Source organism: Erythrolamprus reginae, chromosome 5 (assembly GCF_031021105.1).
Source record: "Erythrolamprus reginae isolate rEryReg1 chromosome 5, rEryReg1.hap1, whole genome shotgun sequence".
Classification (NCBI taxonomy): Eukaryota; Metazoa; Chordata; class Lepidosauria; order Squamata; family Dipsadidae; genus Erythrolamprus; species Erythrolamprus reginae.
In genome coordinates this window covers 19,831,948-19,848,901 of record NC_091954.1, presented here as the reverse complement: position 1 = coordinate 19,848,901, position 16,954 = coordinate 19,831,948, and the positions used below count along the sequence as shown (strand labels likewise).

Genomic DNA, 16,954 nt, shown 5'->3' with positions numbered 1-16,954 from the left:
TTATCGGATGGGCTGGGACTGCAGAAAAGAAATGCCCAGCTTGCAAGTAAGGGGAAGAACTAGAACTCGCTACTGGAGCTGTCCCTCCTTTGCTGGTTTTTTCTGGTTGTTTTCCTCCCAGTAGAACTTAAACAAAACTACCACGAAGAAGAGGAAAGAGCACCAGTGTCAAATTAAGGGACCTGAACTCTTTGGATTTTTTTTCACCAGATTTTCATGCAAATTTCACAAGTACTGAATCAGTCCAGCATAATGAGTTACCGAATTAGACTACTCCTACCTTTACAGGACAATGTCTCAATTTCTGAGAAGTTACAGATTGCCTTTTTAAAAAACGGATGTATACTAAACATTTTGCTTTTTAACAGCTTTTGTTTTTTACATCAACATGTAAAAAAACCTAGGGACATGTTTTCAGTATTAAAGAGTAAATGACTATTTCTGCTTGCTAGATGTTTGGTCTAATAATTCAAACCCTTCTATCTAATTAGTTTATAAACATACTACTCATACAGGCTACAATATGAGACTTTGAGTTTTTGCTCCTAGTAAATGTCCTTGCATTCCCCCCCCTTGTATTTTGAGCCATAGATAAAGCAAGTCTAATCATTTCTCAGTGGCTTATTCCAATTAAACATATTTTTTCTTTCCAGATTCATCATCCAGCTGGATGGTGGTTTATCTGATTCTACCCAAAGTCTCATTAATTAACCAATTTGTTGGAACAAAATCCAAGCTTTAGTTAACAAAGACTGGATGTTGTGTTTTAAAATTCTATAAAAATTGAAAACCAACTGAAAAAATATCAGGGTGTTGCTAGGTTACTTAGTATGGAGCCATTTTGATATTAAAGGCTGTATTTATATCTAGAAGAAATTACGGAACATAACTAGAAGTAGAATGATTAATATGTGATGTCAATGGGAACAAAATGAACCAAGGCAGGTTATATGTCTAATTAGCCATCAAATATTTATTGCAAGTTAATTTTAAGTTTAACCAAGGCATTCATGAAACTTATTCCAAACTTTTTATTTGTTTTAGCCAAACAGTATTGTTGTCAAAAATCACAAAAACCTACATAGCTTATTAGAAAGTTATCTATTCTATGCCATAAAAATTAATCATTCCACCATTTTTAAAGACCAGAGTATATAAACAAGCTTAATTGAGGACTTACCCGATTTCCTTTTTCACCCGGTGGTCCTTGAAAGCCCTACAATATATTTTTACAACTTTGAAAAGTTATGTTCAAGATTTGCAGAAATCTGTAATTGTTGGAGAGAGTTGGAAAATGTATCCTCTAAATAACCTATATTTTCCCAGGTATTCTACCCTAGAACTCCAAAAAGGATCCTTCTCTAATTCTGATTTTTCATCTTGTGGGTTTATCTGCATGAACATTTCCTCCATCCCTAAATTTAAATAAAACCAGATTGGCAAATTAAATATTTATTTTTCGGATTTATCTTTTTCCTGTAGTTCCAAAGTCATTTTAGTCATTTTTGCGCATCCAAATTTTACAAAATATGGGAAAGTTGGTACAAATGGTTCAAACAGAAAAAATACATAAAAACATAATGGAAAAGTAAAACTAGACACTTCTTTCTTTCTTACCCAAACATAATAAAAATATAGAAACACTGCACCAAATTCGATGGAACATAAAACCCCTAAAAACGAACCCGTACCTTCCTCAGAAATACCCAAAATGAATACAAATATAGTATACAGAACTAAAGAAAATAAATACACAATTCCACATACTAGACATAAATACCTAACATCAGGTCCCTCGATAGTGATAGTCAACAATATGGTTGACAACTTATGTCTTTACAGTGTTCCCTCGATTTTCGCGGGGGATGCGTTCCGAGACCGTCCATGAAAGTCGAATTTCCGCGAAGTAGAGATGCGGAAGTAAATACAGTGGTACCTCATGATATGAACCCTCGTCTTACGAACAACCCGAGATACGAACCCGGGGTTCAGAAAAATTTTGCCTCTTCTTACGAACTTTTTTCTTCTTACGAACCCCGCCTTCGCCGCCGCCAAGAAGCCCCGCCGCCCGGCTGTCACCTTTTAAAACAGCCGGGGGGCTTCCCAGCGTCTTACTAAACCCAAATGCCAAACCCGAACTTCCGGGTTCGGCGTTGGGAGGCTTCCGAGAAACCCCCGGCTGTTTTAAAAGGTGACAGCCGGGCGGCGGGGCTTCCCAGCAGCCTCCCGAAGCCGGAAGTTCAGCAAAAGTTCGGGGTTCGGGAAGCTGCTGGGAAGCCCCGCACCCCGGCTGTCACTTTTTAAAACAGCCGGGAGGCTTCCCAGCAGCCTCCTGAACCCAAACGCCAAACCCTCCACGCACTTCACCCTGAATGCCTCATGGCTCAAGCGGGCAGCAGCAGACCCCCTTCGGGTTTTCGGCTCGGGGGGGAGCAGGAGGACCTTCCTAACTCCCTCCCCCCGAGCCGAAAACCCAAAGGGGGTCTGCTGCTGCCCGCTTCAGCCAGGAGGCATTCAGGGCGAAGTGCTTGGAGGGTTTGGCTTTTGGATTCAGGAGGCTGCTGGGAAGCCTCCTGGCTGTTTTAAAAAGTGACAGCCGGGCTGCGGGGCTTCCCAGCATGCCTCATGGCTCAAGCGGGCAGCAGCAGACCCCCTTTGGGTTTTCGGCTCAGAGGGAACCGGAGGACCTTCCTAACTCCCTCCCCCCGAGCTTCTTCCTCCTGGCTCAAGCGGACCGTTGCAGATCGGCTTTGTGTTTTTGTCTGGGGGGGGGGGAGAAGTAGGACCTTCCTAACTCCCTCCCCCCCCAGCCAAAAACCCAAAGCCTGTCTGCTGCCGCTCGCTTGAGCACTGACAGGAGGGGCGAAGTGACGCGGAGGAATGGGAAGCTCAAACTGCCGCCGGCTTCATCTTCCCATCCCTCCACGTCACTTCGCCCCTCCTGTCAGTGCTCAAGCGAGCGGCAGCAGACAGGCTTTGGGTTTTTGGCTGGGGGGGGGGGAGGGAGTTAGGAAGGTCCTACTTCTCCCCGCCAGCCAAAAACACAATTTAATAAAGATTATTTTTTTAAAAAAATGTTTATTTTTGAGTCTTACAATTTCTTAGCAAATAAAGCACAACATTGTTGTTGTTGTTGTTTGCAGGGGGAACATTTCTTCAACCTTTGCAACTTTACGCTGTGTGGATTTCAACTCGCAGAATTCCCCAGCCAGCATCCTGCTCTTGCATGTTCAAAAAAACACATCCCAATAGCATGCAATTGACACAAAATGAAAAATGTTCGGAGAGGAATATTGGCTCTATACTTACGGGAAGGCCTGCTGATCCTATCGGTCCTGTAGAACCAAAATCTCCCTTATTTCCCTGAAAGAGAATTAGGAATACCAAAATAGTTGTAGATTTTGCAAAAGTACTTTTGACAGAGTACTGTCATCTCTTCATCAGCAAATGTTCAACGGTTCATAAATTAATGTTTGATCATTGTGAGTTGTACTCAGTGATGGGCTACCAAAAATTTTACTACCACACCATGGGCATGGCTTATAAAGCCCTACATGGTATCGGACCAGAACATCTCCGAGACCGCCTTCTGTTGCACAAATCCCAGCGGCCGGTTAGGTCCCAAAGAGTTGACCTTCTCCGGGTCCTGTCAACTGAACAATGCCGGCTGGCGGGACCCAGGGGTGGAGCCTTCTCTGTGGCGGCCCCAGCCCTCTGGAATCAACTCCCTCCAGAGATTCGAACAGCTTCCATCCTCCTCGCCTTCCGTAAAGTGCTGAAGACCCACCTTTGGGGATAATTACCACCTTGTCCCCCCTTTTTTATTATGTTTTCGGTCTTACTGCATGATGGATTAGGTTGAATGTGTATGATTGTATAGTTAGGGATTAACTATAGTTAGAGTCTGCGGAGAGGGGTGGCAAACAAATCTGATAAATAAATAAATAAATAAATTTTACTATGTTATTAGTGTTTTTTAAAATTGATTTAATTTTTCTACTATTGGATTTGTAACATATTGTATCACTGTTATGTTGTGAGCCGCCCCGGGTCTTTGGAGAGGGGCGGCATACAAATCTAATAAACTATAACTATAACTATCCCCCCTATCCTGAGTGATTGCTACTCTAACCCTCCTGACCATCTGCAGGAGGGTTCCACTAGCTGGCTGTAACATTGGGCACAGTTGATAGATTAACAACAGATTCCCCCCTTCCTCATTCTATTATCTCCCCATCATTTAGCGTGTTTGATTATCTGCATGTTTTATAATATGGCATTTATATCCTTAGGTTTTGTACAGTTTTATTTTTTAATAGTGTAACCCGCTCAGAGTTTTGCCTTGTGGGAAAAAAGGGCGGCTAATCAATTTAACAAATAGATAAATTTTACAAAAAAAATCCACTTTTAGTTCCTGGTCATAAGCTTTCTTCCGTCTCCTTTAGATGTCTGTGGGAGACAGCTGGAGTTTTTTTTCCTGCACAATACAGTTGTGAGTCAGAGGTCCTTACTGATTGGACTGCAGAATGGCAAATTCTAACAGTAAATCCTACTCTGTCCCTTGCTCACTGTTGTCTGACGGAAATAACCTCCTTTGGATCGTAAAACAAAAGCACATCTCCAGTCCATTTCTAGAAAAAATATTTCTACCTTGCCTGTGCTCATAGCCCAAGGCAATTTACGGAGACGTGGTAAAATAGACCACACCAAAAGCAACAATATATAAAATAGACAAGCACAGCTCTTTCAATTGTACTCAGAAGGCAAATGGGTCATACACAATATAAGCTTGTGTAACAAAAGTGGCATTGCAGTTTGAAGAAAATTGCAGCTTCTGGATGGTACTCAAGGGCTGACCAGTGTCCAATGCATTTGCAATAATCCAAAAGTCTCCAAGCTTGATAATTTTAAGACTTGTGGAGTTCAACTCCCGGAATTCCCTGCCCAGCTATGCTTAAAACCAAAAGTTTTAAAGTTGCCAAAAGTTTAAAGTTGTGAGTGGGCTTCCATGAGAGTAATTGTCCGAGGAGCTTCCCTATTAAGGGAAAGGGCGCAATTGAATTTGTGCACAGGGCCTCTGGCCATAATCTATTCTTTGAGCAAAAGTGGAGTCCAAACCGACCCCCAAGTTGTGCACAGTCTTGAATGGGGAGGTGCTACCCCATTCAATACCAATTATACAAATGAACCTGACCCAGGAAGGCCAAACAGTCACAGTCACTCAGTTTTGTCAGGATTGAGCTGAAATCTGTTCTTATCAGGTGTAATAAACTAGAAGCCAGGATAGAGCTAAAAAAGGCTACCTATACATAAGAATCTGATCTACTAATGGTCAAGGCAACTTGGTGCTAGAGAAGAATCCATGGAATTTGTGGGTGGAGCACAGCAACTCCAAACTGATGAAGTATTTGGCCTCTGCCTGGTCATCTACAGAACTTCTACTATCCCATCCAAACGCAAATAGCCTGCATCGTCTGGGTTGATATGGTAACAATTTCACCTATGTAGCCCAAGGTTACATGCAGCTAGATTCTGGTGTACTATCTCTGACCACAGTTATCCTCTAAGGCAGTGATTTTCAACCTTTTTTGAGCCGTGGCACATTTTTTACATTTACAAAATCATGGGGCACATTGAGCGGAGGGGGGTGGTGGTAAAAAAAAGTTTGGGCAAAAAAATTCTCTCTCTTCCTCCCTTTCGCTCTATTTCTCTCTCCCTCCCTCCCTCTTTCTCTCCCTTTCTTTTTTCTCTTTCCATCCCTTTCTCTCTTCCTTCCTTTCTCTTTTTTGTTCTTTCTCTCTCCCTCCCTCTGTCTTTCTCTCTCCCACCTTCCCTCCCTCTCTTTCTCTCTCTCTCTTTCTTTCACTCTCTCTTGCTCTCTCATTCTCTCCTTCTTTCTCTCTCTCTCTCTCTCTTGCTGTCTTTCTCTCTTTCTCTCTCTTGCTTTCTTTCTCTCTCTCTCTTTCTTTTTTCTCTCTCTCTTTCTTTCTCTCTCTCTCTTGTTTTCTTTCTCTCTCTGAGCTTCGCGGCACACCTGACCATGTCTCACGGCACACTAGTGTGCCACGGCACACTGGTTGAAAAACACTGCTCTAAGGGATTAAACCGGATCCCAAAATATTCATACATGATGAATCTGTTGGAGATGTAACTTTCCAGGCAGCATAGGCTAAAACACTTGAGCACTTCTGTCTGTCTGTCTGTCTGTCTGTCTGTCTGTCTGTCTGTCTTTATGTATGTATGTATGTATGTATGTATGTATGTATGTATGTGGATTTATTTATCTGGATTAAGGTTCAATTCATTAATTCCTTCTCTGAATATTGACTTCATACATTGCTTCAGAATACACCCAGCTATGTAGCAAAAAGAAAACACAACAGAGAATATCATCTGCTGATTGATGGGCTCAAAAACCACAATTACTAATGTCTTTACTTCCTTATTTCTGTTTTGATTATATGCCATCTTGCCAGCTACTATGGGCTTGGAGACAGCATCTTCCAATCCTTGTTCAATAAACAGAGAATGAATTGGAGTATCTAAGGATTTGGCCCCCAAATTCAAGTTGAAAGTTGTGATGATGCAATCAAAGCTCCAACTTGTTTTTATGTGTGACATGCATAAAAATGAGGGGAGCTTTGATTAGATCACCATGACTGCTATCTTGATTTATTAGTGTTTTTATATTATCATAATCTATAGCAATGATGGCAAACCTATGGCACGGGTGCCACAGGTGGCACGTGGAGCCATATCTGCTGGCACTCGAGCCATTGCCCTAGCTCAGCTCCAGTGTGCATGTGTGTGCTGGCCGGCTGATTTTTGGTTCACACAGAGACTCTGGGCAAGCGTTTTTGGCTTCCAGAGAGCCTCCTGAGGTATGAAGGAGGGTGTTTTTAGCCACCCCTGGCTTCAGTGAAGCCTTTGGAGTCTGGGGACGGCAAAAGTCTACGGAGAGGGGTGGCACACAAATCTAATAAATAAATAAAATAAATAAAACACAAACCTACTGGGCCCACCAGAAGTTTGGAAACAGGCCGTTTCCAGCCTCCAGAGGGCCTCTGGGGAGCAGGGGAAGCTGTTTTCGCCCTCCCCAAGCATTGAATTATGGGTGCGGGCACTCACACATATATGTGCACACTCTTTTGGCCCCAAGGAAAAAAAGGTTTGCCATCACTGATCTATAGGCTAGTGGTGGGTTGCTCTGGTTTGGACTGGTTTTTAGAACCGGTAGTTCTTAGAACCGGTAGTAGACAACTAGACACAAGAACAGTTTTTCCCCCGAACGCCATCACTCTACTAAACAAATAATTCCCTCAACACTGTCAGACTTTCTACTAAATCTGCACTTCTATTCTACTAGTTTTTCTCATCATTCCTATCACCCATTTCCTCCCATGTTGACTGTATGACTGTAACTTGTTGCTTGTATCCTAAGATTTTTATTAATATTGCTTCTTCATTGCTTATTTGACCCCTATGACAATCATTAAGTGTCGTACCACATGATTCTTGACAAACGTATATTTTATTTTATGTACGCTGAGAACATATGCACCAAGACAAATTCCTTGTGTGTCCAATCACACTTGGCCAATAAAAATTCTATTCTATTCTATTCTATTCTATTCTATTCTATTCTATTCTAGTGGAAGCAGCAAGAAGCTCCACCCGCTCACCCGGAACACTTCTGCACATGTGCAGAAGCGTCACGAGTGCACACACAACCAGTGGCAAAAGAATTCAGAATCTACCACTGCTGTAGATATCTCTGAAATGGTAATAGAATATTAAATTAATAACCCAGTTATTAGTCAATTCTAATGATTGTAAGGATTGTACAGGATCATTACTTTAAGCATGGCATTAGTGTCCTATTTAAAATATGCCCATTGTATTCTAAGTTACTATTTTACAAAATATTTCTCACCCTCTCTCCTTTCGGTCCTGCTGGTCCTGGGACACCTGCTGGTCCTGGAGTACCCTGAATTGTTTGGGTAAAAATAAATACATGAAGCCCGTTATTCAAACATATTTCAAGCAAGATAAAGATGATGGCTCCTCAACAGAAGAAGAACTAAGAAAAGGACAGGAGCTCCTCACTCAAAACACCACAACTTTTAGAATTGAGGAAGTTAATAGTTTTACATTATTCTGTATATAAAAGTAGGATTCTTGTCTGAGTAATTAAGAGTATAGGTAACAAATGATAGTCCTTTAATTAATGAGATGAAACATTTACCCCTTCAGCTTCAATTGCCGACAAAGCTGAAATCTGTCATTGATGATAGTTTGAACCATTTAATGAAAAATTGAGTTGGGTGGTAGGCAGGTAAAAATTTAACCATTTCCCCCCTAAGAAATTCATCTTGCAGATTGATAGATAACCATACTGAAGGCATAATGCAAATATATTAATGGAAACAGCATCATAAGGAAGACTCATTTAGGTTCAAGTCTTATTATTCACCAGGTGGTATTTATGTGTCACTTCACTAGAACAAGAAAGAGGGAACACCCAATGGGAACACTATATTGCCAACTCACAAGCTGTTGTGGTTAGCTCTGGCCCAGCTCCTGCCCCAAGGACTGTGGATGTGGGGGAGACATCCACATGCTGCAGGCCTGTTTTGCCCCTGGTGGAATCTGATGATGAAGGCTCCTCTGACCAAGAAGACATGAGTGACAGGGAGGAATAGAGTGTGGCAGACAGCTCAGAAGGAGATCAATTATCTAGCTCCTCCTTGGATTCGGAACAAGAGTTAATGATACAGCCACGCATACGGAGAGCGATGCATAGGCAACAACAACTGAGAGATTATTATCAAAGAAAATGAGGCCACCTGTGGTTGGGTGGGGCTGTGGTAATTAGTGAGGCTGCTATAAATAGCAGCCTGTGGGTTTGGCCATTGTGGAGGATTATCTGATCATTGTGTTTCGTGACTGCTTTACTGACTTTGACCTTTTGTGTGCTGCTTTTCCCCCGCTTTGAAACTAAACCAGAGCAAAATGTGTTTCACTTTGTGAAAGAAGAAGGACTGTGAATTGCCTCACAGCTGCAAGCTAAGTATTACAGAACTGATAAGGGATTTGTACAAATTACCAGTTTGTTTGGAGACCAGTGCTCTTTGCTATACCAAAAGAGGGCTTAGTTTATGTGAATTTTCATTATAAAGAACATTGTTTTGAATTTTCAAACGTGGGTGTGTCTGAAATTTGTACCTGTGAATTTTTGGGAGGATTCTACCAGAGAGCCCGACAGAACACAAGCTCTATGTTTGTTTTTTTTTAATGGTCAAGCATTCTTCAATTTAAATTGGATTTTGGTAGCCTTATCCATCTTCTGGATCAGTTTGTAAAATCAATTCCCTGGTTGTACCACTTCAAGTTGCAGCTGGGAAGAATGGCTGTTTAAACAATTCCCTGGTAAACTACAGCTTCTCATTAACTACTGTTTGGCTTCTCTGATTTCACAGGGAATATTAAAAAGGTTCCTCTATTGAATTAAATAATGCTTCGCTTCAGTATAATTTTTATTTTTCTTTCGCCCCCGCAATACTATTCATTGTTGTACAGTATAGCTTCTGGCAAGGAAGGGATGCCTTGAAAGAGAGTTGAGATGCAGTGAGTCTAAAGAAATGTACTTTCAGACTTGCAAGATTGATGTCAGCCTTAGTAGGTAGCCCAGACAGGAAACATGACAAAAGAGATATTCTACTTTGATGTAAAAGTACATTAATAGAACACCGCAAGTCTAAAAGGATATTTCTCTCTCCATAACCCATCTCCTTTACAGCTGTAGGAACTAGGGAGAATCTCTTCAGAGCCTCTTGTTCAGGTTACTGTAGGACAAGTTGGCACAGTCAACTTGGCATGATCAACTCACTGCAGCCAACTAGCTCTGGGACAGCTCGCCATGGTCAACTCATGGGACAAAAGTTACACTACTATTAAAGAAATACTGGAATAGAATCATGAAAGAAATAATGCAAAAAAAGGGAGAAATGAAATGTAAATGGCACTTTTAGTACATGGTACATAACCTACTTGGGTGTTGCCATACAGTAAACTAACAATGCTAGTCTGTAAAATATAAAGACTGTACCTTTAAGGAAATATTACTGGTTGGCCATAAGAGGGCGCCATCACCGTTCCCTTTGGGGGGAGTTACTTTGTTAGAGATATCTTTGCCTATGAGCTGTATTATTCTTGCTGTGTGCGCTTTGTAAACTAATAGAGTTATATTGTTGATTCTGTATACAGTGATACCTCATCTTACAAACGCCTTGTCATACAAACTTTTTGAGATACAAACCCAGGGTTTAAGATATTTTTGCCTCTTCTTACAAACTATTTTCACCTTACAAAACCACCACTGCGGCTGGGATGCCCCACCTCCGGACTTCCGTTGCCAGCGAAGCACCCGTTTTTGTGCTGCTGGGATTCCCCTGAGGCTCCCCTCCATGGGAAACCTCACCTCTGAACTTCCATGTTTTTGTGATGCTGCAGGGAATCCCAGCAGCACAAAAACGGGTGCTTCGCTGGCAACGGAAGTCCAGAGGTGGGGTTTCCCAGTGAGGGGAGCTTCAGTGAAATCACAGCATCGCAAAAACACAGAGGTCTGGAGGTGGGGTTCCGAAAACGTCAGTGTTTTTGCGATGCTGCGATTTCACTGATGCTCCCTTCACTGAGAAATCCCACCTCCGGACTTCCATTGGCAGCGAAGCACTCGTTTTTGCGATGCTGGGGTTCCCCTGCTGGGATTCCCCTGCAGCATCACAAAAACACAGAAGTCTGGAGGTGGGGTTTCCTATGGAGTGGAACCTCAGGGGAATCTCAGCAGTGCAAAAATGGGCGCTTCGGCTGGCAAAAAGGGTGAATTTTGGGCTTGCACGCATTAATCGCTTTTCCATTGATTCCTATGGGAAACATTGTTTCGTCTTACAAACTTTTCACCTCAGGAACCTCATCCCGGAACCAATTAAGTTTGTAAGACAAGGTATCACTGTACTTAAATTGAATTGTTGAATTGTCCTTCAGTGAGTTTTCCCACGATGGGTTGGCTGTAGTGAATTGTCCCATTCTGCTTTTGTCCCTCCTATTGCAGGCTACCACTTGACTCAGTTTTGACTCAGGTCTTTTTCTCACACAGATACACATATTAGGCACTGCAGGACACAGTTGTTTTGCACTGGAAACTTTCAAGTTAGCAAGGGGTGATGTAAAACTACTTTTTTTAAAAAAGTGTATCTGGCTTACTTCATTTAACTTCACTTAATAGTGCCAGAAATTTCAAGAACAAGAGACATGATGTGGGGTCAGTACGGGGTAAGCAATGATATTGTTACATAAATATTATCATTATATAATAATAAATGTAACTTAGCAATATATTCTGCCCCACAGCTCCCTTCCAAGGAGCAAAGTCCTTGCATAAAACACCCCTCCAAATGCATTCAGTTATAATATATGATATATTCATCAGTTACACACATAGTTTTCAATTTTTTTAAAAAAAGAGAGAAGTGGGGTAGGGAGAGAGAGATTATAGGGACTGGGTGAACTGGTATGAAATCTGATGGGAATAATTGTCCATTTCTAAGAACCTGGAAATCCTTTGGGGGAGAAAATGGATCAACCTATTGGATTGAAATTCTGATGAATAAAAAAGAGTTTTTAACTCAAGACTGGTATTTTGAGAGGGTTAATCCCATTAATATAGTCAACGATTCAAATATATTTTAGCTACATACAATTGCTAATTCCTCTTGCATAGCCTGCATTTTACATAGACACCATATTACTTCCATAACATTTAATGGGTAAAGAAAGAAAGATGGAGCTAAGAAACCTGTATTTTTCCCCCAGCAGAGTTTTCTTCATCTCACGTAATTTTCATATCTACCATTTGTCTGTGAGCAAGTGGGGCATGAATAAAAATTTGAGAATAACTGGTGGTGTGAATTTGACTAGAAGCCCAACGTCTTGAAGCAGCAACTGTTGTTAAGCCTCCAGCTCATAATTTACATGAGATTCACTGATTAAAATTCAAAATCATTGCCCAATTTAGATATAGAGGAAACTGAAGTCACTTGGCCAAGGTAGGACATCCAAATTTGACATCTGCCAAAGTTAAGATGGTTGTGGTTTTACTTCCAAGAGCCCTTTCTATCCATAAAGACCACCAAGGCTCTAAGGAGTTCATCAAAAAGCAGCTTAAAAAAGAAAGAGCAACAGGACTGCTTTCATTCATACAACTCCTATCCAGCACATTTTCTTGGTCCAAACAAGTGGATGGAAATGCTTTAAGCAAGATTTTAATGGGCAGGGGGGAAAAAAGAGAAGACAATAGACAGCTGACAAAAGGACAACAAAGGTACATCACATGTACAATGACTACATGAAAAGGTTTCACTTGTATTTTACACAATGTCCCAAAAGTGCTTTTTTCTTTCTTTTCCTTGAAGATGTTTCAATTCTCAATCAAACTTCTTCAGTTCTGACTTCAGAACTGAAGAAGCTTCTTGGATGAGAAGCGAAACATCTTCAAGGAAAAGCCAAGGAAGTCCAGCTGCCCTTTGAAAAAGCACCTTTGGGATAACCGTGACCAGGATGACTGAGAAACTTTATCGATATTTTTACACAATATTATTATTCCCATAGATAAATAAAGAGGCCAAATTATCCCAAATCCTTGGAACTTTGTGGACTTGTCTGGATGTGAAACTGTACTGTATTGTTGTTGAGCATCAAAATGGAGCATCGTCCCTTTGTTCTATTCTAGTTTTGTTCTGTTGTTGGAAAAGACAGTGATACAAATATGATCATGGCAGGACAGAGGAGACAAATCACAGCATCAGGGAATAGGAACGTAGAGAATCGGAGAAATGACACTCACCGATGGGCCAGGTCTGCCGTCTAAACCTGAAGCGCCCTGGACAGACAGGGAAGGGTTAACAAAACAAAAGGCAAGAAGGAAGGGGTGAGGAGGGGAAACAAGAGGTGAGTGAAGCCGTGACCAGAGACAAACATGTGCTAACCATAAAACAAAACTTAGCTTTCAAGGACAGGTGATGGCACTTACAACAAAACCAACAAAAAAACAGACACCGAATGTAACATAAGCTGGTGGTTGGAGCAGGACTGTGAGGATGGAGACGCTGATAAATGCTACAGCAGGCAAAGGAACAAAACATCCCCTAAGCCAGTGATGGCGAACCTTTTTTTCCTCGGGTGCTGAAAAAGCGCGGGCGTGCGCTATCATGCGTGCATGAGTGCCCACATCCATAATTCAATGCCTTGGGAGATCAAAACAGCTTCCTACATCCCCTGGAGGCCCTCTGGAGGCAGGAAATGGCCTGTTTCCCAACTTCTAGTGAGCCCAGTAGGCTTGTATTTCACCCTCCCCACGCTCCAAAGGCTTCCCTGGAGCTGTAAAAAACACCCCTATCCCCCACAGAGGCTCTCTGGAAGCAAAAAACGCCCTCCAAGAGCCAAAAATATGCTGACCGGCATACACATGCATGTTGGAGCTAAGCTACGGCAACAGCTCCCATGCCAGCAAATATGGCACGGTGTGCCACCTGGGGCACCCGTGCCATAGGTTCGCCATCACTGCCCTAAGCTTTGCTTTCTTATCGTGAGAAATCTAGACACATCCCTGTGGTGAAAAAAGTGTTCCAGAGTGAATCCCCCTGGGCATTTTTCATAAAATGAAAGTACAGTGATACCTCATCTTACAAACGCCTCGTCATACAAACTTTTCGAGATACAAACCCGGGGTTTAAGATTTTTTTGCTTCTTCTTACAGACTATTTTCACCTTACAAACTCACCGCCGCTGCTGGGATGCCCCGCCTCCGGACTTCTGTTGCCAGCGAACCACCCATTTTTGCTCTGCTGGGATTTCCCTGCTGGGATTCCCCTGCAGCATCATAAAAACAGGGGAGTCTGGAGGTGGGGTTTCCCAGCGAGGGGAGCCTCAGTGAAATCGCAGCATCACAAAAACACAGAGGTCCGGAGGTGGGGTTTCGAGGACTTCGGTGCTTTTGTGATGCTGCGATTTCACTGAGGCTCCCTTCACTGGGAAACCACCCCCGGACTTCCGTTGCCAGCGAAGTGCTCGTTTTTGCGATGCTGGGATTCCCCTGCAGCATCACAAAAACACAGAAGTCCAGAAGTGGGGTTTCCCATGGAGGGGCGCCTTGGGGGAATCCCAGCAGTGCAAAAATGGGGGCTTCGGCTGGCAAAAGGGGTGAATTTTGGGGTTGCACGCATTAATCGCTTTTCCATTGATTCCTATGGGAAACATTGTTTCGTCTTACAAACTTTTCACCTTAAGAACCTCATCCCAGAACCAATTAAGTTTGTAAGACAAGGTATCACTGTATTCCTTTTGGACTCAGAAATTTCTCCAACAGGAAGAGGAATCTTCCAGTGATTGCAAATGAGTTTAATGAAATATTACATGCATGACATTATAGCTCCGGTGGTTAATTTAAGTGATGGGAGAAGGTTAAAAACACTCTGCAGTCCCTACTCAGAGCATAAATTGTAATCATGGCTGTCTCAGGAAGACAGCTGAATAGGACTATTGGCATGATCAACCTCAGAAGAGGGTTTACAATAAAACCAAGATTATGGGTGGTTGTCATTTTTGGTCAGCATTGGAAGTGTGAGTGTGTAATTCCATACTGTAAAGCAAATTTTAAAGTCTCCCCTCTTGCATTATTCACCGATACAGTTCTGACATCGTGACCTTGGGTTTCCTATGCAATTTGATGATTGTATGAAACATAGAAACATAGAAGTCTGACGGCAGAAAAAGACCTCATGGTCCATCTAGTCTGCCCTTATACTATTTTTATCTTAGGATGGATCTGTTTATCCCAGGCATGTTTAAATTCAGTTACTGTGGATTTATCTACCACGTCTGCTAGAAGTTTGTTCCAAGGATCTACTACTCCTTCAGTAAAATAATATTTTCTCATGTTGCTTTTGATATTTCCCCCAACTAACTTCAGATTGCGTCCCCTTGTTCTTGTGTTCACTTTCCTATTAAAAACACTTCCCTCCTGGACCTTATTTAACCCTTTAACATATTTAAATCTTTCGATCATGTCCCCCCTTTTCCTTCTGTCCTCCAGACTATACAGATTGAGTTCATTAAGTCTTTCCTGATACATTTTAAAGGGCTTCCTTCTGTTGGAAGGGAGGGAGATATAAAAGTATGACACCTGTTTTGGCTTTATGTCTTTCAATACTAGGACATGGAAATGAAACATTTAGCAAACATGGAGTGTGGCTTTGTCATTACTTTCTCCGTCACTTGCCCAAGTGTCTGACTATATTTATTGGCAACCCAGCCGGATATCAAACTTGTAATAGAAAACTAGCACAGGTAGTCATCAACTTACAACAACTGTTGTTTCACACTTACGACCACTACAGGATCCCCAGGGTCATGTGATCAAAATCCAGATGCTTCAACTGGTTCATATTTATGACCTTTGAAGCAGTGGTGAAATCCAACTTTTTAAAATTACCGGTTCTGTGGGTGTGGCTTGGTGGGTGTGGCTTGGTGGGCGTGGCAGGGGGAGGATACTGCAAAATCTCCATTCCCTCCATACTCTGGGGGAAAGTATATTGCAAGATCTCCACTCCCACCGTCACTCTGGGGCCAGCCAGAGGTGGCATTTGCTCGTTCTCGGAACTACTCAAAATTTCCGCTACCAGTTCTCCAGGACCTGATTTGTAAAAGTCGTAAAAGAGGGCAAAGCTATCTGTCTCACTTAGCAACGGAAATTGTGGGTCATAAGATGAGAATTAGCTATGTAAGTTCTGTTTTGATGGAGAGACTAATGAATTCTGGATTTGAATAATACAAGTCGTTTTCTTCTCCATGCGCCAGCTGAACTGGTAGTCTTTGAGCAATTAAGTGCTACAGTCAAAATTAACAGATTTAACAAATCAATAATATTGGAAGAGACCTTGCAGGCAGTGAAGGGCTGCCAAAATTTTTACTACCACACTGTGGGCGTGGCTTATGCAGGACGCCCTGCATTTTCTTTCAATATCTTTCAGTGCAAATTGGGTGCTCTGGGGTGGAGCTCCATTTTTGCTACCCCATTGCATCCCACCCCCTCGGTCCGGGCAGCAGCCCATCCCTGCTTGTAGGTCATCTAGTCCAACACCCTGCCCAAGCAGGAGACCTTATATCTGCTTCTACCTAGGATCGAACTCACAACCTCCTGATTGTGAGACAAGATCTCCATCTCTAAGCCACAGCAGCTGAAAGGCTATCCCAAAATGAGGAAAGGAGCGTAGTTTGTTTATTGAGCCAAGGAATTACCTTCACAATTAGAAAATAAAAACAAAAATAAACCAAGACTGAAAACATAAGATTAGAAGTGAACATTTTAGGAGGGAAATTTTTGGTGTTGCCTTTTTGTGTGTTGGAAAACTTTATAACTTCAGATATACATATCTAAATACCAAATAATATCTCATAATGGGCCACTTTCATTCAGATACATTAAATGGAGTCCCAGTAAAAATTGTGATGGACCACATAGCCCAGTGTGTTAATTACTAAGGCAGTGGAACTCTGCTTTTTAAAAGCATTTTTGAAAACAACAGAAAACATGAAACATGAAAGAATAAAAGAATTGATGAAATACAATAATAGAACACAACTAACTAATAGTAGATCTCAAGTGTCATGGAGGTTATAATATTATTTTAATATCCATAGTTATAAATTTTATGGCATACATCATTTTTAAAGGAAAGATTAAATTAGTTATTAAGCTTCAGAGTAAAAATACATAGACAATGTCATTTAATCACTATAAGTATGGGCTATAACCATAGGCAAGTTGGGTCAATGTTAGGATTTAATTATAAAATGGAAGTATAAAGTCTAAGAATAATAGAACCCAAATTGAGGATGA

General features: G+C 41.8%; 1 protein-coding gene across 1 annotated transcript in view; it reads right to left on the bottom strand.

Annotated features, from left to right (window-relative positions):
- The window catches only part of COL13A1 (collagen type XIII alpha 1 chain), a 140,931-nt gene continuing 123,977 nt past the window's right edge, over window positions 1-16,954 (bottom strand). The window contains exons 29-33 of the mRNA XM_070753908.1: window positions 12,902-12,937; window positions 7,934-7,987; window positions 3,310-3,363; window positions 1,181-1,216; window positions 1-18 (exon numbers count right to left, since the gene is read on the bottom strand). Of these exons, the coding sequence (XP_070610009.1) occupies window positions 1-18; window positions 1,181-1,216; window positions 3,310-3,363; window positions 7,934-7,987; window positions 12,902-12,937 (198 nt within the window). The remainder of the gene's footprint in view (window positions 19-1,180; window positions 1,217-3,309; window positions 3,364-7,933; window positions 7,988-12,901; window positions 12,938-16,954) is intronic.